The sequence below is a fragment of the Thalassophryne amazonica genome, chromosome 15, assembly GCF_902500255.1.
Source record: "Thalassophryne amazonica chromosome 15, fThaAma1.1, whole genome shotgun sequence".
Taxonomy (NCBI): Eukaryota; Metazoa; Chordata; class Actinopteri; order Batrachoidiformes; family Batrachoididae; genus Thalassophryne; species Thalassophryne amazonica.
The window spans coordinates 93,129,677-93,154,355 of NC_047117.1; the positions used below are offsets into that span (position 1 = coordinate 93,129,677).

The window sequence follows — 24,679 nt, forward strand, 5'->3', positions numbered from 1 at the left end:
AGAATTCAAATAAATGCTTAATCAAAATACACAGATTTAGATATAAAAATCGAAGTTAATGTGTATTCAAGTTAAAAAAAAAAAAAAAAAAAAAAAAAATATATATATATATATATATATATATATATATATATATATATATATATATATAATCTTTCCTTTCTTTTTAAATAAACTTGTCTGTTATAAAGGATTCTTCATCTAATTTAATTATGAAGGATTTGAAATTTCTTTCTCTTTATGATTTAAGCTTTAGTGCTACAGAAAGTTGTGATCATGGTTAACATTAAATCTTCACATTAACCTTCCACAGCACTGATGCATGATGGGAATTGAAGCTCAAAAAGTCCAAAAATTTTCCCAAGCTGTCCAACCAAAGGAAAATGGAGATTATTCTTGTCCTTTGGTGTCCATTTGAATTTAATTTTTCAGTCTGAATTTCTCTGCCCTAAATTTTGACTACCGTATTTCGGTACTTATCACTGTTTGTTTGTTTGTTTTATTTATTTTTTGTTGTTGTTTATTTTGTATCGTTTTTGTGTTTGTTTTTTTACTAATTTGGGAGGACCTGCAACTTATACTATACCAAAAATTCTGCATTTGTTATTCATAATAATTAGAATAATTATAGTAACTATCTATATTGTATTTTCGCAGGAACTACAGCACTAAACAACATAAACTCCAATAATAAAAGAATAGATGCCAACAATTAGACGTACACAACAACAGTGCATAAAATTCCCAAATTAATGAGCTGATAAGACAGAAAAAAAGGTGTGACTTATAATCCAGTGCATATGTGTGGGTTTTTCATTTCCAAGAGGCAGTGCGACTTATACTCCGAAAAAAAAGGTATATTATTATTTGAGCATTTTAATATATATAAATTTGTGGGTTTAAATTCAGAAGTGATTTAAATTGTGACCTTTTTGAAACATTATTTCTAAAATAGATTTTCATCATCCAGATGCATTTTGTCCACAGTGCCCTTGAGCAAACAATCATTCCGTTACATTTGCTGTGCAAAGGAGACGTGTAGCGGACGTCAGACTTGTTTCTTTGCACTTTTCAGAGCTGATATATAAATATATTTAGCACAGAGGAACGAGAGGGTTATGTATTAAAACAGGGTAAAAAGTCGTTGACTGTCGAGGAACGTTTCTCACGTTTTCTGATGACGTACTTTGAAACCTTGTTCAACTGGTGACTGGCACCAAATTTTTCCCATCATGCTGTCTTGTTTCTTGCGCTCAATTCTAGCTGCTGCAGCTTTGTGTAGTCAGTGTGGAGCTAACCCGAACGTCATATTAACTACAAATGGCGCCGACAAGCAGTTGGCTTTGTCGCTTGATGGGCATGCACGCTAACATCTCCATAAAATGTCTTGTAAATCACTCTGAAAACAGCTTTTAGATTTAGAAATGTTTATTTCTTGCTAACCTCTGCAAAACATGAGAGAAACATATTAGACTTATACAGAAATAAGCTGTTTCGGCACGTTTTCATCCATATTGGGTTATTTTGTTTGAGCAAACAATCAGCTGACGTCACGCTGCAGATTCACTCGGCAGTCACCACGTTGCATCACTAAGTATTTACATAAGATAGATGTCTAGTCTATTTTGTCCCCGTCTAGCTGGCAGCAGGGCGACCGTTATCTCTTGTTGCTGCAAAAAGCCCACTCTGACTGAAAATGAACAGCAAGTCGCCGCTTTGCCGCTGTCGCTTGCTGTTGCTTGTAGCTAAATGCAAGTTGAAATGCTAGGTTGAAATATTTAAAAAAACTTATAAATAGTTATTAATTACGAATAACTATTTATTAATGTAACTGGGGAGGAAGCAAATGTTACTTGAGTACAATCAGCTGAATACACTTTTTATGAGCTTGTCTGAGAGCTAGCTGCATGCTAACTAGCCAACCTAGTAGCCCGACCAGGTGTTGCATCTGCTAGGCTTGGCTAGCTTGCTTATTAGCCAGCTCAATTGCTGCCTGAGTGAGCTAACAGTCTTATGACGGGAATCTATTGATATCTTGAACTACGAACAGAAATGAAACTGTGGACTCGCTGGCTAAGCACTAACCTTTGGGATGTTGTTTAGCTAGCTCTGTCAAAACTCCTGTGATTGTGTCAGCGTTAATTCATTTGATAAATTTATGTGAATTATCCACATAGATATCTCAAGTGAAGGCTAAAGCTAATCCAACAATAAATTATGTTTTTAAAAAATACTGCTTTGAAGTTCCATAACACTAGCGTGACTGTGACAAACGTCCCACAGTTTTAATTTATTGTCGATGTAAAGATGGCGTAAAGAACAGCGTCAGTGCTCTGATATTTTGCCTCATACTGATTTTTTTTTTTTTTTTTTTTTTACATGTAAATGTAACCTGTTCAGAAAAATTTACAAAAACCCTGCTGATATTTTATGGATTTGTTGTAATTGGTTGGCTGGAGCACTTTGGAGGATATTTTCATTGTTTTGTTTTTATTTTTAGTTGTTTATTTTTTATTTATTTTTTGTAATGATCTGAAGTTAAATGTGGATCTTACAATACCTCTGTATAAATGGTCTCATTTCCAGTAAAATGCATGATAATCCAGAGATACTGTGTTTGGAAACTCATTTATCACAAGAAGATGACTCAGAGTGCAAAACTCCAAATGCTACGGAATTTATGTTGAAATTTCCTCGACCCACTGCAAAATTTGGTTCCTGTTCCATCCAGAATGGGCTTAATTTTGAGATAATTATTTGATTAGTATAACGTGCATTCTCACTGTAAACTTTGCTCCTTTTTCCAGAGCTACCAAGAAATGTAATAAAATGACTGCAAAGAAGAAAAGTTGTCGCGTAATTTGAGTGTGCACTGCTGTGATTCACACTGAGGCGGGTCGTCTCCCGGGAAACCATCGCGCACTGTTGATACACGCCTGCTTCACTAACAGTGACAATCCGTTGGTGACCTCACAACAAATCCTTAATAGAGTTAGCTGAGGGTCCAATCAGCTCACATCTCTGACCACGCCCACAAACTGTGATTAAATCACGTTTGTGCATATTTCTTTTTTACATTAACTCCTGCAGGTGTCCTTCACTCTGACCTTCACCATCCTTGTCCACAGGGTTTGTCTTTTCTGTTCACTGATGAATACGTCAATTTCAGATTAAATGAAAGTTTATTTGCTCATTTAAACATACTAATATAAATATGCACTATTAGGTGCAGTGACCTCCAACCTGCAGGTTCTTTGTAGCAGGAGATCAGAGAATATTTTGTTAATCTGCAGCCTCCAGACTTTGGTTGATGTTGTTTTTGAGGTGTCCTGCAGACAGAGCTGTCCTAGTGGAGGGGGGCGCGCTCTGAGTGTGTCTAGTTTGACCTGCTGCTGATGACTGAACACATGCCTGTGAGGTGCTGATGAACTTTTATTGCTTTTGGACTTTTCAAGCAAGAAGTGTGTGTGTGTGCATGTGTGCACGTGCATGCGTGCACACTATCTTATGATGTCACAAAGCCCTATGAATCAAACTCCATCTGTTTGTTGGAGGTAATAATCTGTTTCTTAGTTGTATTACAGAGTCAGTTTAGTAGTGCAAGCATCAGATTTGACATGAATGTTCTTCATAAATCAGTGTTTGAGGAAAAAGTACTGGCCACTTGAAAATCCAATATGGCGGCCAGGTAGGGGTCAATGAAGAATTGCACAGAGGTCAAAATCTAAAAAATGCTCCAATCATATTGAAAGCTATATACCATATTATGTGTCTGGTCACAAAGATTGCAAAAAGGTATAGTTTGGATGATCTGTGACTGAATGTTATGGAGTTATGGGTTAAAAACAAGAATGGTGACAAAGGTCAGTTTCAGTTTGTACAGGAGTCAAAAGTTAAAGTTGCCCCAATTTTGGTAAAATGTGGTGCAAAGTATTGGTTGAACTAATAGGATTAATAAATGGAATAGTTTTGACTGTGTTGAATGTTTGGTTTGCAAAGTAAATGTCAAACAATGTTGACGTCCACTGGATTCTATGGCATGTGACAGATGTTACCACGTAACGTGACAACTGAGCATGACACATGGTGCAAACTATTCCTTTTTAAAACCCTATTAACTCAACCAATAATTTGCATCACATTTTACAAAAATTGATGCAACTTTATCTTTTGACCCCTGTACAAACTGAAACTGACCTTTGTCACCATTCTTGCTGTTTTTACCCCATAACTCCATAACAGTCAGACATAGATAGTCCAAACTATACCTTTTTGGAATATTTATGATAAGACAAATAATGTGTTGTACTTTTCAACATGATTGGAGCATTTTTAGATTTTGACCCCTGTGTAATTCTTCATTGACCCCTACCTGGCTGCCATATTGGATTTTCAAGTGGCCAGCACTTTTTTCTCAAACACTGATTTATGAAGAACATTCAAATCATACGTACTTATCTGCTTCACTATAGTGGTGTTAAATTAACTCTGCGATATGTTCAACTCTGACGGAGTGACTGCCGAGTGTCAGTTTTACTCTGGATCCTGATGGGTTTGGAGCCTGGTTTTCTGGCCGCTCCTGATCTCGGGGGACTCTGTGGAATCCTGTGCAGAGTCACTCTTTCTCTTCTTCCTGTTAAGCTCAAAACACCTTTTATGGTATGAAAGCTGATTTCTAGACCCAGTTTGTTCATTTGTTTTGATGCAGCAACTGCAGTAAAACCTGTTTTTAATTAGATCCATGTTTATGGACTAAATATCTTAAACACCATAAAATTACTGTCTTTCTTCTGCGTGCGCTCACTGCGGGCCGACGGTACTTATCCTGATCTGTGCTGAAGCTTTCTTCTGTCTCTGCCAAACACTGTTCAGGAGGTGCAAATGGGAGGAATCAGATTTTAGATTGTGCTCATGTGTCTTCATGTCTAATAGCCTTCTTATTGCATTTCCGGCCTTTTCCCAATCACATTACTGTGCACTGTCTCCCGCGCTCGCTGTTGCACCTCCATCACCTGCCCCGCCCCTCCCACCTCGACACAAACACAGAACGAGCGATGGAGAAGGAACAAGAGGCGACTGGAGCCACAGCACCTCACACGGCGTCCCACAGCTCCTTCATGGAACTGCTTCCCAGGTCAAGGGGTCAAGAGGAGTCACTCGCGGCTCCTTTGGGGCCCCGTCTGTCCCCACAGAAACGCAGCAGCTTCAGTGTTCTTCAGCAGCAGAACTACTCTGCAGCCACCTGGCTCCGACGCCAAGACAAACTTGAACAGGTGAGCCAACTATGGAACCTTCAGTGAAAAGTCAAGAATTTGTGGGAATCAGCATCTTAAATGACTTAAAACGGATTCGTACATTTATGAGCGATGGAAAGCTAATGTTTTCTTTCCTTTGCACCCTGTAGTGCAAATTTTCAGACCTTACAGAATGATGTAATTACGCCAAGGCGCCTGCAGTCAGAGCTGATTAACACGAACTACACAAAAAGACACACGAACTCAGGATGCTGCGCTCAGAAGGCGCAAAATTCACACTTTCTGTGAGAGTATTAGAGTCACTACTTGAATCTTTTTCAGGTTGTAGATATTATCAGTAAGAAGGTCCACACAATCCAAATAAAAATTCAGATATATTAAATGTGAACGTGGCCGTATTACAGAGACAGAACGTGTGCAGATATTAGGGCATGGAAGACTCCACTGCATTTAGGAGGTGATCCGGATCTGGACTGACGGACTTCAGAAATCTCTGATTGTTCTTGTTTTTTTGCATCTTTGTTTTTTGCCACAAAGCCCATGACATAACTAGACCTGGTGCTGGTGCCTGGACTCATTTTTGATTTAAAAGTCATCTTCTTAGTGTCCACACAGACCAGCACAGCTTTTACCTTTATGGAAAATAACCATGTCTACTTGATGGTGGCGTATGTGAGAGTGTTCTGGTCATTTTTGGGGCTGGACTTTGCAGCTCCGTGTTAATAGATACATTAAATTGCACAACAGGATGGAAATGTAATTTTTATTTGCATAATGTAAGTGTTGTGATGACATTTGGTGAAGGATACAATGACAATCACATAGTATAATGGAAACAACACCTTGTCATTTATAGACATTATGGGGCCGCTGGGGGCCCCTGGCAGTGCCTGAAGGAGAAGTGCACTTTCTGCTGGTTCTCCTGAGGTTAAAGATTGCTGCCTGCTGCACCAGCCTCTCCTGTGACACTGTCAGTTTCTTCTTGCTTGTGTTGAACTTTGAAGGTTGGAAGAGAAACTTCAAGAAAATGATAAAAGAATCACAATGATGAGGACAAACACTGACCCCGTCTGTGAGGTCAGCGGCTTTGCACTTTTTAATTCAGGATCAGGCAAAATTCATGCATAACTGAGCGCTGTCTAATTATTACTGCGTTACGATGACCTGGTGGTGGATTATTGAATTGATGACCTATTGATGATCCTACAATAAGAGCTTTGAAATGTTTATGTCACTTATTTTAGCTGGTACTTGTTGTTCTTTTGGTTTGATCTTTTTGCGACACTATGTTGGACGTTTGCATGAAGAAACTTTTTCACCCTCTGTCTCCTTGTCTGGTGTCACGTGTTGTCCCCTCATTATGTCTTTTTTTGTTTGTGTTTTTTGCTGTCGGCCTCACAGAGCGCAGCAGCAGCTCACCTGCAGTCAGCAGCATCTGCTGCGTCAGGCCGAGGTCACCTGTGAGAAAGTCTTCAAAGTACCACCAGCTTGCTTTAATGTGTCTCCACTGAAGGATGTGCAGCTCTTTATTTTACACACATGTGACTGTTTGCACTGGACTCTAATCCATTCCTGAAGATAACTGGGAACTTTTAAAACGTGCTGCTGATTTACTCACAAATATTTGTCTAAGACTCAAATTTACCGGAACGCATTTAAAAATATGTATCATTTTAATTTGTTGTGACATAATTTGATAGATGGCGGCTCAGTGTTTGTCTCATAAAACTCCAAATGTGTCAGTTATCTTCATGTTTGTGAGATGGACAGACAAGGAGAGACCAGGGGCGGATCATGAAACTTTTGGTGTTGGGGGGGGGTCTGATTCATCACAACTGGGTAATCTGTCAATTCACTGTAATACTGTCATATATATATATATATATATATATATATATATATATATATATATATATATATATATATATATACACACACACACTCAACAAAAATATAAACGCAACACTTTTGGTTTTGCTCCCATTTTGTATGAGATGAACTCAAAGATCTAAAACTTTTTCCACATACACAATATCACCATTTCCCTCAAATATTGTTCACAAACCAGTCTAAATCTGTGATAGTGAGCACTTCTCCTTTGCTGAGATAATCCATCCCACCTCACAGGTGTGCCATATCAAGATGCTGATTAGACACCATGATTAGTGCACAGGTGTGCCTTAGACTGCCCACAATAAAAGGCCACTCTGAAAGGTGCAGTTTTATCACACAGCACAATGCCACAGATGTTGCAAGATTTGAGGGAGCGTGCAATTGGCATGCTGACAGCAGGAATGTCAACCAGAGCTGTTGCTCGTGTATTGAATGTTCATTTCTCTACCATAAGCCGTCTCCAAAGGCGTTTCAGAGAATTTGGCAGTACATCCAACCAGCCTCACAACCGCAGACCACGTGTAACCACACCAGCCCAGGACCTCCACATCCAGCATGTTCACCTCCAAGATCGTCTGAGACCAGCCACTCGGACAGCTGCTGAAACAATCGGTTTGCATAACCAAAGAATTTCTGCACAAACTGTCAGAAACCGTCTCAGGGAAGCTCATCTGCATGCTCGTCGTCCTCATCGGGGTCTCGACCTGACTCCAGTTCGTCATCGTAACCGACTTGAGTGGGCAAATGCTCACATTCGCTGGCATTTGGCACGTTGGAGAGGTGTTCTCTTCACGGATGAATCCTGGTTCACACTGACACTGACACTCACAGGGCAGATGGCAGACAGCGTGTGTGGCGTCGTGTGGGTGAGCGGTTTTCTGATGTCAATGTTGTGGATCGAGTGGCCCATGGTGGCGGTGGGGTTATGGTATGGGCAGGCATCTGTTAAGGACGAAGAACACAGGTGCATTCTATTGATGGCATTTTGAATGCACAGAGATACCGTGACGAGATCCTGAGGCCCATTGTTGTGCCACATCCAAGAACATCACCTCATGTTGCAGCAGGATAATGCACGGCCCCATGTTGCAAGGATCTGTACACAATTCTTGGAAGCTGAAAATGTCCCAGTTCTTGCATGGCCGGCATACTCACCGGACATGTCACCCATTGAGCATGTTTGGGATGCTCTGGACCGGCGTATACGACAGCGTGTACCAGTTCCTGCCAATATCCAGCAACTTCGCACAGCCATTGAAGAGGAGTGGACCAACATTCCACAGGCCACAATTGACAACCTGATCAACTCTATGTGAAGGAGATGTGTTGCACTGCATGAGGCAATGGTGGTCACACCAGATACTGACTGGTATCCCCCCCCAATAAAACAAAACTGCACCTTTCAGAGTGGCCTTTTTATTGTGGGCAGTCTAAGGCACACCTGTGCACTAATCATGGTGTCTAATCAGCATCTTGATATGGCACACCTGTGAGGTGGGATGGATTATCTCAGCAAAGGAGAAGTGCTCACTATCACAGATTTAGACTGGTTTGTGAACAATATTTGAGGGAAATGGTGATATTGTGTATGTGGAAAAAGTTTTAGATCTTTGAGTTCATCTCATACAAAATGGGAGCAAAACCAAAAGTGTTGCGTTTATATTTTTGTTGAGTGTATATATATATATATATATATATATATATATACAAGGTCTGTGAGAAAAGTATCCAACCTTATTATTTTTTTCAAAAACCATATGGATTTGAATCACGTGTGATTGTATCAGCCAATCTTGAACCTTCGTGTGCATGCGTGAGTTTTTTCATGTCTGTCGGTTGCGTCATTCGCCTGTGAGCAGGCTTTGAGTGAGGTGTGGTCCACCCCTCTCGTCGTTTTTTTATTGCGAATAAATGTCTGAATGATTTGGAGCTTTGGACCTGCCCAAACATGAGTTTTTGTCATGGAAAGAGAAGCGGCTCCATCGCACGTTGCGGTGCAGCCGCTCGGCGCAAAGAAACGTCGTGATGAAGCCTTCCAGGACATGTTTGGGCAGGTCCAGCTCATGCACAATCACAATCAGATATTCACACGTCTGGAAAGCAACTGGAATCCGTCTGAAATCCACCTGAAAGCTGTCCTGAGAGACCAACACTGAGGTGGTTTTGTGCCGCGCCATGAGCGGCACGGTGGCGCGTCCCTCTGCTTCTTTTTCCAAGAAAAAAACTCCTGTAACGGTGGAATGTGCCGATAAAGTGCTGATGTCCACATCTTCTGCCTTTTTGTGAAAGTCAGACGAGGTTCCGGATCAACAAAGCGTTCACGTTGGAAATGATCTGGTTGTTCCAGCGGGGTGTCAGCCTGTCGAGTCCAGTCTTTAAACCGTCTGGATCACTCCTTAATCTGTTTAATCCCCATAAAATCGTCCCTGAAAGCCATATTAATTTTTCGAATGGTGTCCACCTGGAGGTCTCTCACAGTTTCTGGAAAAAAATTGATGCAGCAAAGCTCCAAATCGTTCAGACATTTATTCGCAATAAAAATCCGACGAGAGGGGTGGACCATTCCTCACTCAAAGCCTGCTCACAGGCGAATGACGCAACCGACAGGCGTGAAAAAACTCATGCATGCGCATGAGGGTTCAAGGTTGTCTGACGCAATCACACGTGATTCAAATCCATATGTTTTTTTTAAAAAATAATAAGGTTGGATACTTTTCTAATAGACCTCGTATATATATATATATATATATATATATATATATATATATATATATATATATATATATATATATATATATATATTGTACTAAGCAAATCATTCCATCATGGATACAAACATAAAAAGTCAAAAGTAAAATATTCATTTTTATTGTAAATCATATCTTTCATTACTCTGTACCAGACAATAATATACAATGTGATACTGCTAGATTTTGCAACTGTTAACAGGTTCAGTCAACAGACATCCCTGAAAGAGATGACATGAAACCATAGTTAAACAAGAGCAAACAGAGATTTCTGACATCCGGCAATCCAGATCCGGATCACTTCCAAAATGCAGTGGAGTCTTCCATGGCCTAATATCCATCTGTGGTGCAAATTTGGTGAGAATCTGTGAAGTAGTTTTGACGCAATCGTTCAAAGTCTATATAATGGAAAATCTTTATCCAGAATCTGGATCCGACTCTGAATCACCTCCAAAATTTAATGGATTCTTCCATGGCCTAATATGTATCAGTGGTAAACATTTCGTCAAACTCTGTGCAGTAGTGTTGATGTAATCCTGCTAACAGACAGATAGTCAAATAAATAAATAAACAGATGATTTTATTACATCCTTGGCGGATGTAATTAGTTTAAAGGGTTTTGTGACAGAAACAAGAATAATTTGCTTTCATATTTTTCTTTTTTAACCCTCAAGTGACTGAATGGGGTCATTTATGACCCCACTCAGTCACATATTTTTGTGCACCATTTTTCTAATTTTAATCTGAAAAAGGTTTCCTACCATGAATTTGTCTATCTATTTGTCCTACATTTGTTCACAGAATTTTGCAAGGATCGGCCGATCCGTGTGGCAAGTATAATCCAAACTTGTGCAGGGTCACTTATGACCCCCAGGAAGATCTATGAGATTATTGACACTACAGCTTCAGGTGGTGCTGTAATTTGCGAACTCTGATCATTATATTTTACTGTTTAGCAGAGAAGCCAACAGACCTGGAATAGCAAGATTTACAGCTGCACAAACACCGAGACTGATATGATTCTTGATGCCCAGAGCGAGGATGGAAAGGCTGACGGACAAATGAATTAGAGAGTGAAATAAATATGAAGAACCATAAAACAATTATTTATATAGAAGGATTCCAATATAAAGTCAGTGGGGTCATAAATAACCCCACTTGGTCATATTAGTTACTAAAATATCTTGAGGGTTAATACGGTTTGTGTTTACAACTCTGCATTTTCACACCATTAATTCACTTCAGTTTTTTTTTATTATTCCATGTAATGTAAATATATTCTTCATTTTAACCCTTTCTTTATATATATATATATATATATATATATATATATAGTTTGACTCAGTGGCTGACCTGGGGGGGAGAGCTGCACTCCCCCCCCCCAAAAGCAGTCACTCAGAGCGACAGAACTCTATTGGCTGTGTGGATGAAAGGGGCGGTCTCTCTCCATCACTCCCTGCACTGTGTCAGTGTGGAGACGCAGTCACACAGTTTTACTCCCACAAGAACCATATGAGGACCCAGATCAGACCAGGAACTCTCCTTCTTCAGGACGGTGATGCAGCGGCGGTACTTCAATAAGACAGAGTGACAAAAACAGGCAGACAAATAAAGAGGGAGAACTTTGAGGACCCTGATGGCAGGATCAGCCCCACAGGGGCCCTTGAAGGTGAGATCTGCAGCTCTCTGGACTCGTTACTATCTTATTCTGACTTACATAATAATTAAACCTGGAAATATTCCATAAGTGCATGTTGTGGGAAGAAATAAACAAGTGCAGATGAGGTAGTTTTGTTACTCTGTTACCAGCGTAGTATTTGATCATATGTCAGCTGGGATGAACAGTTTTGAGGAGATGATGCTCCTTCAGATACAGACAGGAAAACACAGATGGTGTCCATATGATCCACGGTTTCCCCGACATCCTCACTGCTGCTGACAGAGCTTGAATTTGGGATGAAGATGGAGGATTCTGCGGAGCAGGCGCCACACCCTCCAAATCCAGACTCATCATCTCTGAAGAAGGCGTAAAGTTCTATGGAGGTCCATCACGCTGGTGTTTATCCCTGGATACCACAGTGGGAAACAAATGTTCCCCCTGGACCAGACGCCACTTCATCACAGGTTACTTCCCCAAACAAGGCCAGGGGCAATGCAGACTAAGTGGATACACACAGGTAGACCATAACCCAAGTCTACAGATTGGTAGCCCATGTTCTTATCCCACTGAGCTACCTCTGCCTGTCTAAAGAGATCTTCAATCATTTTATAATTAAAGTTTTGTAATTCAGGTGAGTTTTCTGTCCATCACTTTGAGCCGAAAACGTACACTGTAGCCCACACAAAGGAGGGGTTCAGAGGTGGACAGCCTTCACTGCGTTCATTAATTTTCTGACACCTATCCGGGTTTGGGTCGCAGTGGCAACAGATCAAGCAGCTCATCCCACACTTCCCTATCTTCAGTCAAGTCCTCTAACTCCTCCTGGGCGATCCTGAGACTTTCCCAAAGCCACATGGGAAATAGAATCAGGAAATAGAATCAAATCAGAGATTTCTAGGGAGACCACCAGGGGGCGTTCTTGCCAGATGTATGAACCACTTCAGCTGGGTCCTTTGGATGTGAAGAATCAGAGGTTCTGCTTCGAGTCCCTCCCACATATTGAAACTTCTCACCCTGTTTCTGAGCGTGAGTCCACATACCTGGCATCCAAAAACATAAATGAGGAGTACTTGGTCAGTGGGTTGAAGTAGCTACATGAAGTTATCAAGAGGAAATGTTTTGTTTTATCAGCACAATGACCCCCTCCCCCCTCCCCCAATGTGGCTTCATAATTTTGACTTTAATCTCATTCAGTGCCCAACATATTCCACTGATTTGGATCCAACTGTTCCCACCATGAAGACCAGGTTGGTTCTTTCAGCCTTGTAGGACGTCTGTACCTCAGACAGCAGGGACCCAAATGCAGAACCTCTGACAAAACTGTGGGAACCATTGAGGGAACCTTGATGAAAAATAACTGCCAGTGAAATTCATTCCAGTAGAACCAAAGTTAGTCCAACAAAAACTCTGTCCATCCAGTCTTCACGTCGTCTTGTTCTGTGATCAAGAGGGAATGTCAATGTTGGTTGGCAATGACTGAAAGCTTCACAGTAACTGTGCTCCGAGGTGTCAGCAGACAGCGCAGTCGTCTCATTGTTTGAGACATGAAGTGTGGACAGACACGTCCGTCCTGCAACAGCAGCTCCTGTTTTTATTGTCTTTAATGGTCCACTTCTGGAGTTCGGCCTCCGAGAGGAGAAATGCTGTTGATGCTGCTCCCACGAACCCAGCAGGATACAGTTCCTATGAGTGATCAACCATACACCAGACTGAACCAGAAAGTGCAATTGCAAGCTGACGGCTGGGTGAACCCGTCAAAGCCTCAAACGAGACGGTGACAGCTGCAGACGCCAGCATAAAACACCAAAACGCCAAAACTGCACTCAGCCAAGGGACATTAAGGCTCCTCCAACCGGAGTCCTAGTCAGTCTGAGCGCAACGCACGCGCATCGTGCCACAGATTCATATTGCCCTGGCAGGAATGTTTTCCATTTCGGCCCACAGGTCATGCATATCCATAATTCCACTTGGGATAAAACAGGCCGTTCGGAATGAAGAAAAAGCAGAAATATAGCAGAGCCGTTATTTTTGTCCATTAATTCAGCGTTCTGGTTCACTTCGCTTGTCCTCTTTGTTTATTTCAAAGTGAGCATTTTGTGGCAGCTCAGTGGTTTTTCTTCCTCAGCACTGACTTCTGCAGTCTGAGTGTCAGATCCAAGAGTAAACTTTCCGGCTGACAAGGTCCAGTATTTGTGCCCAGACCTCGGCAGATCTCAAATGGAAAACATCCATCCATCTTCTACTGCTTAGTGCAATTAAGGGTCGCAGGGGGCTGGAGCCGATCCCAGCCATAGGGCGTGAGGCGGGGCACACCCAGGACAGGATGCCAGTCTGTTGCAGGGCCACAAACAGACAAACAAACACAGACACACCCACACACACACCTAAGGACAATTCAAAGATTCCAATCCACCTAACCCGCATGTCTTTGGGTGTGGGAGGAAACCGGAGCACCCGGAGGAAACCCATGCAAACACAGAGAGAACATGCAAACTCCACACAGAAAGGCCACGGGAATTGAACCCATGACATTTTCACTGTGAAGCAACAGTGCTAACCACTAAGCCACCGTGCTGCCCAAATCGAAAACAATCCAGCTTAAATGTGATTTGTGTCCTTCACATTCAGTAAATGCCTGACTGTGGACTCCAGTCTGAATGGGGTCTTAAGGTTCAGTCATTTTACGTTTCTACGTCTCCAAACATCAGAAAACACTCTGGTGCTCCTTCTGTTCCTCACTTTCTCATACATGTCTTGAACAATCCTTATAAATGTCTTCTGGTGCTGCCAGGAGACATCACACCGCCAGTCCTCTGGACATAATGCCCACAAGCTGAGCACACACACAAACTCATGTTATCGCGTATGTTTTTACCTGAAGATCTGTGATGCTGCTGTAACGCCTCCTTTTAAAAGTCCAACAATAAACCTCTGCTGACTCTGTGTGGTTGCTTTCCAGATGCAGCAGAAGTGCATCGTCACTTTGGCCCAGGGCTGCTGCTTTGCTATGCTGGTGGCCCTGATGTTCTCGGCGTTGGACCTGTGGGGAGACGGCGAGGACAGGATCACAGAGGACAACTGCAGCAGAGACTGCCAGTGAGACGTCCAGCAGTAACAGACAGAGTGAAATCACATGATGAATGTGATGTTTTAAATCATGCTTTATTATTGTGAGAGATTCTTTAGTTTCCTAGAAGTCACATTCAGTCCTACTTTCAGGATTGTGCTTGTGGAGAACATCCCAGACGATCTGTCTCTCTTGGTGGATGGCAGAGTCCACCTGCCTCTGTCCGTGGCTTTCCACATTCTGTTGGACCAGGCCAAGCACTCCGTTGAAGTCATGTCTCCTGTATGGAATTTAAACCTGTGGAACCCGGACGAGAGGCCCGGCCCGGCGGAACAGGTACCAGAATGTGTGGAAACGTCCTGTAAGAGCACTGCAGAACATATTTCCCAGGTGTTTCTTTGCAATCATAGTCTGGTTCAGCACGCGCTTCGTCTTTGATGAGGTTGGTCCTGCTGAGATGTAAAAAGTGACCCTTTGAAGCGAACTGGAAAACGCTGAGCTGCAGTCATGTATGACATCATTCTCTGCCTCAGGGTCAGCGGCTGTTCCAGAAGCTGCTCAGCCTGAAGTCTCGCGGGGTTCAGCTGAAGATTGTCAGCACTCTGACCGACTCTGCTGAACTAAAGACTTTAGCAGAACACAGTAAGTGACTGTCAAAATTACTTTAAGAATACATAATAAAACTCTCACAAAGAAGATTTACACCATTGATGACAAGTTTGCATGATACCACTGCCACCTAGTGGTTGGATGAAGAACCTGAGATTTGTCTGAGGCTCCTAAATCACATCTGGTTTCACTTCTTCATAAGAACCATTTATTATGACACTAATATTTATATCAAACCTAAAGCTGCAAATTTATCCTGCTGAGGTTTGTTGGTGCTGGACCAGAGCCAGAGAGCGAGAGCCTCAATTTACCTGTGGATTTGTGCTCCTATCCTCATGTTATGCTCGTCAACTTTGGGTCATGATCAAAAGAAGAAGCTGTGGTCGTGACATTCCTCTGCTGGAGTATCTGGGTTTACACTTCTAGACAGGGTGAGAAGCTCGACTGTCTGGGAGGGATTCAGAGTAGAGCTGCTGCTTCTTCATGTCAAAAGTAGCCAGCTGAGGTGATGTGGGCATCTGGTGAGGATGCCCCCTGGTGGTCTCCTGAAGGAGGTCTTCCAGACACATCCAACTGGGAGAAGACCCTGGTAAAGACCCAGGATTATATGTCCCAGATGGCTTGGGAATGCCTCGGGATGAGTTACAGGGCCTTGCCAAGGAGAAGGAAGTGTGGAATGAGCTGCTTGATCTACTGCCACCGTGAACCGGACCCGGATAAATGTCAAAAAGTGATGGACGAGTGGCAAATGGATGGATGATGTCGTTCCCTTGTCTGGCCAAGCTGTGGATCATTTTATTTGTATAGCGAGTGAGATGTTGTTGTTGTTGTTATTGATCAACGTAGATGTTTTTTATTGTCTTGATACAAATAGAAGTTGATTCATTGATCACATATTGAGTCATGAAAGTGTTCTGCCAAACAGCAAAAGGTAAACAAATAAAACGTATCAAGGGGCTCCCTCTGTCTGTCTGTCTGTCTGTCTGTCTCTCTCTCTCTCTCTCTCGATCTCTCCTCCTTTCTCTCTCCTTCTCTCTCTCTCTCTCTCTCTCTCTCTCTCTCCCCCCAGATGCAGAGGTCATGTGTGACATGACAGTTCTCACCAGAGGAGAACTACGTTCCTCCTTCTGGATTGTGACCATAAGCACATCTAATCGGAAGTGCTGTCATGGACTGGAGAGCTTTGTCAAAGGTTAAAAGCAGAAGATCTCAGCAGTTTTTCAGTGTAACATGCTCTGAATTTTAGCTCATTAATTTACTCCTGTGTGAACCGTAGGAGTGGTTAGCCTCCTGCTTGCTTGCTATACTCTTGATTTAACACTTTAAGTAAATCTGTGTGATGCTGGCAGATAGGGTGGCTCTTTTAGAGAGCCATGTCCGTAAGCTAGGACAGTTTATTAGTTCAGTGGAGATAGGTGTTACGGGCACTCCAGACGAGGTTAGCATTGGGCCAGCTACTGTGCCCATTAGCATCAACCTAGAAATGCCGGCTGTGGATGACGGCTTTCAGACTGTGGTTAGGCGGAGGAACTCACATAGGGCTTGGTGCCCAGTTGTGGTACCCAGATCACACTCGCCACTACGAACTGTGAACCGAATTTTTCACTTGAATATGCCTTATGTGAGTTCCATGAGCCCACGAGTGACTTCCACTCCTATGTCCAGGCTGAAACGCTGGGCTTTAGTGATAGGGGATTCTATCACCCGCAAAGTCAGGTTACAGACGCCGGCTAACATTAAATGTATTCCTGGGGCTAGAGCTCCTGACATTGCTTCCCATCTTAGGGTGCTGACGCTGCAGAAGGGTAGACAGACAAAGGAACATGACACAAGACACAGAATCAGAATCGCCTTTATTGTCGTTGTAATTTACATTGCCACGAGATTTGAGTACAACTCCAAAAGGTGCTTTTTCAAGGTGCGAATAATTTTAGCCAAATAAAAGATAATGAATTTAACAAATAAATTATTTAACTATATGTACAACTAAATAAAATGTGGACCAAAGTAAGTGTAAAACGAGAATTATGTACAACTGTGGGATAATATTGCACGGGAAAATATTGCACATGGTTTACAGATATTGCACAAGAAACTTGAAAAGTGCAGATTAAAGTGGTTTGTTATTGTTCAGTGCAGTGATCGCTCTGCGGAGAAAGCTGACCCTGAGTCTGTTTGTCCTAGTTTTGATTGACCTATACCGTCGGCCGGAGGGTAGTAGGTCAAACAGGTGGTTGCTGGGGTGGGATAGAGAGCAACCAGTGATCCTCTGGGCCATTTTGTTCACCCTCTGCAGCACTCTCCTGTCTGCTGCTGAGGACCCCCCATACCACGTTGTCATGCAGTACGTCAGGATGCTCTCGATGGTGGCTCTGTAGAACAACACCAGGAGCTTCTCCTCCAGATTGTTTCTCCTGAGCACCCTCAGGAAGTGGAGTCGCTGCTGGGCTTTCTTCACCACCACTGTGGTGTTGGCAGTCCAGGAGAGGCGTCAGAGAGCTGCACTCCCAGGAACCTGATGGAGCTGACCCTTTCCACACAGTCCCCATGGATGTAGAGCAGGGCTGGGTCAGCCCTTTTCTTCCTGAAGTCCAGGATTATTTCTTTTGTTTTTGTGGTGTTCAGCGGCAGGTTGTTAGCTGAACACCACGCTGTCAGTCGACTGACCTCGTCTCTGTAGTCGGCCTCGTCCCCTCCTGAGATGAGCCCAATCACGGTGGTATCATCCGCAAACTTTATGATTGTGTTTGTGGGGTGGGTCGGAGAGCGGTCATGAGTGTAAAGGGTGAACAGGAGGGGGCTCAGTACACAGCCTTTAGGGGAACCGGTGCTGAGTGTGATGGTGGAGGAAAGGTGGGGGCCAAGTTTCACGGACTGTGGGTGGTTTGTGAGGAAGTCCTTGATCCACTGGCAGATTGGGGTGGAGATGCCCAGATGTGTCAGTTTCTGGACCAGGATCTCCGGGATGATGTGGTTGAAGGCTAAGCTGAAGTCCAGGAAGAGCATCCTCACATAGCTCCCCTGGTGCTCCAGGTGGCTCAGCGCGGTGTGGTGCGCTGTGGTGATAGCATCCTCTGTGGAGCAGTTTGCCCTGTAGGCAAACTGGTAGGGGTCCAGAGTGGAAGGCACACAGGCCCTGATGTGCTGAGAGACCAAACCACTTTGTGACCACAGGCGTAAGTGCAACAGGCCTGTAGTCATTTATGCTCTCCACTGCTGATTTCTTTGGGACTGGGTTGATGGTGAAAGATTTGAGGCAGAGTGGAATGATGGCCTGTGACAGGGACAGGTTAAAGATGCAGGTGAAAACTCCAGCCAGTTGGTCAGCACATGCTTTCAGTACCTTTCCAGGTACACCTTTGGGGCCGGCCACCTTCCTGGGGTTCGTCACCTTCAGCACACATCTCACTTTGTGTTCCTGAAGTGTTAGTGTGCTAGTGCTGGAGGGTGGTGGGTGTCGAGTTGCTGCTGGTCTGTCTGCTTCGAAGCGGGCAAAGAAGCGGTTCAGCTCCTCTGACAGCGAGGCATCAGACCTAGCATTTCCTGCGTTGCTGCTTTTGTAGTTGGTTATATAATTTATTCCCTGCCACATCTTTCTGGGGTCATTCACAGCGAAGTGGTCCTCTATCTTTTTCTTGTAGGCAGCCTTGGCCTCCCTGATGCCTCTTTTCAGGTCAGACCTAGCCGTGCTGTACAGGGCCCTGTCCCCTGATTTAAAGGCGGTGTTGCGGCTTTTTAATAGGGACTAGACTATGCTGTTCATCCAGGGTTTCTGGTTTGGAAAAACCCTGAGCCTTTTGTTGACGGTGCCAGTGTCAACACAGTTCTTAATGTAAGAGAGTACGGTGTCAGTGTACTCCTGCAGGTTGTGGCTGGAAAATAAATCCCATACAGTCCGTGAGAAGCAGTCCTGTAGCTGGCAGAGAGCTCCCTCAGGCCAGGTTTGGATTGTCACATAGTTATTCATGTCGGCGCCAATGATGTCAGGATGCAGCACTCCGAGGTCAAAAAAATGGACATAGAGAGGACTGAGGACCTGGCCAGAAAGATGTGTCGGCATCAATTAATAGTCTCTGGTCCCCTCCCCTCCCAGGGTACTGATGAGGCATTTAGCAGGCTGACATCGTTGAATAGGTGACTGGCACAATTTTGTAGACAGCAAGACTTTAGCTTTATTGATAACTGGCCTTTGTTCTGGGGTCACTGTGGCTTCCTGATGCCGGATGGCCTCCACCCTACTGGGGAAGGCGCCGCCATCTTGTCTACAAACATAGATAGAGCTCTACAGGGAGGGTAACATTAGGATTTTACAGCAGGCCACAGAGCAGGTGATTAGAGATCCTACAAGGATTATGACAAATGTGGGTGTGGAATCCATTAGCTTAGCGGGGAAATTAGTGCAGATATGCTTTGTAATCTTAATACCCATTACTACATTGGATGATGTTGAAATTGAGGATGGCCCAATGGCTGTTCCAGCAATATCAAAGATTTTGTGTCTGCTACCTACAACCTGCCTGGATTGTCTCAAACCTAAACCTACTTTCAGGCATCTTATATATGCTACTATGGAACCACCCCTAAATCCAAACAGTCCAATTGTCAGCCCCACTGAGGTCCTTAGTCTGCATCTCATTAACATAAGATCACTGTCTTCAAAATCACTGTTGTTTAATGATCTAATTATGAATCATCACTTAGATATGATTGGGTTATGCGAAACCTGGCTTAAACCTACAGCTGTCCTCCCCTTAAATGAGGCCTGCCCACCGGCGTACACACTTAGTCACGTCCCTCGTGATGCAACGCAAGGTGGGGGTGTTGCTGTTATTTATAAATCTAGGTTTAGTTTTTTAGTTGTTGGGCATCATAAATATAACTCATTTGAGCATCTGATTCTCTGCTCTGCCCACAGTGCTACGTATTGCCAAGGTCAGAAGAATAAAAGTCAGCCTTATTACTCTGTCACTGTATATAGGCCCCCTGGCCCATACTCTGAATTCTCAGATGAATTTGGTGTGTTCATCTCTAACTTGTCAACGTACTTTTAAACTTTGATAAGACTTAAATGATGGTTCTTGGTCCAGTGAGACATCTGCATCAATTTGACCAGCTCACGCTTAGCCTAGGCTCGTGTGTCATACATCAAACTGACAAAGTGAGGAACCTTGGGGTAATTTTTGATCCTACGTTGTCCTTTGACTTCCACATTAGAGATATTATGAGGACTGCTTTCTTCCACCTGCAAAATATAGCGAAGATTCGTCCTATCCTGTCTATGGCTGATGCTGAGACCCTGATTCATGCGTTTGTCTCTTCTAGATTGGACTACTGAAATCCATTGTGGCGGTCCACAGAAGTAACATTCCAAAAATCGTCCCTACCAAATACTTATGGTCCTGAATGTCGAAGTCAGAATTTAGACTGTCTCCCTCTGTTCAAATAGCAGCTGCTCACGTTTAGCCTGGCAGAATTTTGCACTCATCACTATAACATCTGCTTTTGCTGCACATTCTCACACCTGCATCTAATTTTGCTCACTCAACTATTTAATGTTCTCTTACATTTGGCAGAGGAAGGAACTGGGGCTGGCGCTATATAACTGCAGCTGTCTGGCCCTGGACCTCCATCGGGTCTTCTCATTCTACTGGCAGCTCCATCAAAGGGACTACATCCCCTCCATTTGGGCAAAGAGAGTCACAGCGCTGTACAGCAAACACGACACCCTTGAGCTGCAACTCAATGCGACGCAGGCTGCTGCTTATGTGTCTGTGAGAAACACTCATCATGTTACAGTACATACACAAAAAATAACAATGTGCTTCACAACAAACACCACGGGCCTCATGTAGAAAGACTTGCATGGATTTCCTACTGAAACATGGCATATGCTAAAACCCAGAAATTGTTGTAAGCACAAAAAAATTTCAGCTGTATCAAAGTGTGCGTATGCATGGATCCAAGCATGTTCAGTTTGTACATCCCAATCAATGTGGAATTGAGAGCACATGAAAAGTGCCACACTCCTCCCTCTCCACACCCAACTTAAATATGCAGATTTATTCAAATAGGCCCTGGGACCTAGGATTCCCCCTCTGCCCGTTCATTCCACATGAATAAAGAAAAATTATACAGAGTGTGAGCTACAAATGAATGGAAATTAAGTGGAGACACGCAGAGATAGCTTATTTGGTACCCTGTCAAACGGGATAAATATGAAACAGAAAATAAGTGTGTGGAAGCATGTGTGAGGCCTTAAACACTGTGGGCTCAGAGCAGTGCACATACACTGAAGTAAGAAAAACATGAGTTGCACCTCAGCTGATAGTGTGACATTCACAACTTTACACATGCATTTATTGACAAATACTGGACACAGGGAGACAATCAGGGGCCTGCGAAGAAGCTCTGCAGCTCTAGTTTCACCATGAAGAAAATGAAAACCAGTGGTGAGCACAGATAACCAAAAAAATTAATTTCGATAACAGATAATCAGATAACTGAAAAGTTATCTTTGATAAAGATAAACCACCCAAAAATGTATCAGAAGTTACAGATAAACGATAAATTCCAGTATTGTCTCTGGTACATTTGCATCTACTAACAAGCTGAATTTGACTTTTAACACCACAATCACTTTTGGAAGTATCAAAATCAACAACAGACCCAAACAATGAGCCCGCACTTCTATGTTTGAACATCCTGCCCCCTGCTGGAAGCTCTTGTTTACTATACAGCTTCCAGCACAGAAGCAAGCTGAGAATAGCCACAAAGCTAGCTCTGTACCAATCACAATGCTCCGGTCAGGCAGAGGTCTTGGAAAATAAAGGCATGCTGACTTATGGTTTGGTGTGAATACTGATAGAATAACTCCATTAATGTCAATTCTGTCATTTGTACAAAGTTAAAATATAACATATATATCTTTTAATGGTGAATAACGCACTAATTCTGAGGTTTTGTAACAAACACAGACAGATTGCAAAGGATTCTGGGTAAAAGTGCCTCTGCTAAACACTGATTGGTTCAGTCATTCATTATGTAAACCAACACGTTAATGTGACATGTGCCGTGTGTTGGTGTTTACAGATAAATGTGCTTTTGTAAAATATTCCATTTTTTATTTGTAAAAACAGGCATTTTTATGGAGCCCTGGAAGTGTCATCGCAAAATGTTTTGCATGTGGAGAGAATGTGTGCTCATTTTATTAGTGCAGTGCGCACGTTTTATGATGTTGTAAAATGTGCACTCAATAGTGTCTTGACACATAAATGTTGGCTTTACACTGTGCAAGTTTTGGCCCTTTTTCAGAAGATCTTTCATTCATGCGAGAATTTTTTGGACCGAGTTTCAGGTTAATCGCGCGTCCTCCATCATGTAGTGTACATGGAGTAACAAGCTGCGTTTAACATCCCATGACCACCTCCTGAGCGCCGATCGTATGGTCGAATGAAAATCAAACCTGTTTGATATTATTCTGGTCGGCCGTCATGAGGGTATCCTGCTGCTGAAGACCTACAAGCATCCAACCACTCACACTGTGCCTGTGCAAACACCACAGAGCTGTCTTGTAATGTTTTTTTTTAATTGTTTTGTTTTGTTTTTAAACTTTGATGTCTCCCATCAAGAGTTTTTGTACATTAAGTTTGAAAGAAAGCTTACGTTTTGCTTCTGGAAACACGAGTTCGACGTGTAGTTTTTGAACGTACAATGTGTGTGAGAACATAAATCGGGCGCGCTGAAATTTTACACCGTGCGGTTCTGTGGTACAGTTTGAACTGAAACCGAGTACAGTGATTAAAAATATCATACAGTGTCTGCTCAGCTTCAGGACGAATACTGCCATGAACTGCCATGAACACTACTGGCCAGTAGATGGCAGTAGAGGCCTTGAAAACTTGCCAAAACAAAATTCCAGATAATCCGTGTCTGCTACATTTATGATGCGTGGAATTTAACAAACGCAAATACAATAACAACGTCTATAAACCCAGAGAATATATTCACGAGAGTTTTAGGCACTAGAGTTTAATGCTGTTGTCCGTGGAGCCTGAACAGAGTGTCTGAAATGCATTTGTCCTGTCGTGAACGTACTGAAATTACCCTATCCTACCCATCTTCCATTCCAGCTTATTAATTAATCAAAAACCCAGACAGAGCTTTAATTCATTTGAAAGCTTGACTCTTAGTCTTGTCCATCCAAATTGGAAGTCCCAAAAACCAGTTTTATTTGTTATTATCTATCGTCCACCTGGTCGTTACTGTGAGTTTCTCTGTGAATTTTCAGACCTTTTGTCTGACTTAGTGCTTAGCTCAGATAAGATAATTATAGTGGGCGATTTTAACATCCACACAGATGCTGAGAATGACAGCCTCAACACTGCATTTAATCTATTATTAGACTCAATTGGCTTTGCTCAAAATGTAAATGAGTCCACCCACCACTTTAATCATATCTTAGATCTTGTTCTGACTTATGGTATGGAAATTGAAGACTTAACAGTATTCGCTGAAAACTCCCTTCTGTCTGATCATTTCTTAATAACATTTACATTTACTCTGATGGACTACCCAGCAGTGGGGAATAAGTTTCATTACACTAGAAGTCTTTCAGAAAGCACTGTAACTAGGTTTAAGGATATGATTCCTTCTTTATGTTCTCTAATGCCATATACCAACACAGTGCAGAGTAGCTACCTAAACTCTGTGTTGTGTGGGCCGCCAGAAGAGGAGGTACTGCTGGCCCACCACCAGAGGGCGCCCTGCCTGAAGTGCGGGCTTCAGGCATGAGAGGGCGCTGCCGCCATGGAAACAGCCGGGGGTGACAGCTGTCGCTCATTACCTCTTGACAGCTGTCACCCATCTACTCAACATCATCTCACTCCATAAAGACCAGACGTCATCTCCACCTCGTTGCCGAGATATCATACTTCATAGGAGGTAATATCATCAGCCTTTTGTAAATCTGTTTATTGTGAGTGTTTGCAGGAGAACCGGTCGTTTTTTAGGAGGCTGTGCAAGACGGCGCTCCTTTTCAGCTGAGACCGCTGCAAGTATTGAGTGAGAGGTGGAGGTGGCATTCCCACCGTTGTTGTTACTGGGTGTACACACACCCACACTTGACTGTCTTTGTTCTTCGCCAGCAGTACCAGATCTGACAGTCGGGGACGGTGATCACCTGGGAATTCGGGACTTGGCGGCTCCAGTATTCACCAGGTTCTGGGGCGGCGGAAATCGTGTGGTTCCGGCTCTCCTCAGGACAGACGTCTTCTATCCTCGAGCCTGCCCACACGTCACCTTTGTGTATTGACTGTTGTGATATTCTGAGATTGTCTGTATGTTCGTTGTGCACATTCACAACATTAAATTGTTACTTTTTGGCTCATCTATTGACCGTTCATTTGCGCCCCCTCCGTGTCACTACACTTTCCCAACACTCTGTAAGTAA

At 43.1% G+C, this 24,679-nt stretch overlaps 1 protein-coding gene across 1 annotated transcript in view; it reads left to right on the forward strand.

Moving 5' to 3' along the window:
- Positions 1–5,054: 5,054 nt before the first annotated feature.
- Positions 5,055–24,679, forward strand: part of LOC117526682 (inactive phospholipase D5-like) — a 37,086-nt gene continuing 17,461 nt past the window's right edge. Inside the window, 7 exon segments of the mRNA XM_034188734.1 lie at positions 5,055–5,273; positions 14,515–14,651; positions 14,775–14,958; positions 15,156–15,264; positions 16,301–16,377; positions 16,379–16,423; positions 20,805–21,002. Of these exon segments, the coding sequence (XP_034044625.1) occupies positions 5,055–5,273; positions 14,515–14,651; positions 14,775–14,958; positions 15,156–15,264; positions 16,301–16,377; positions 16,379–16,423; positions 20,805–21,002 (969 nt within the window).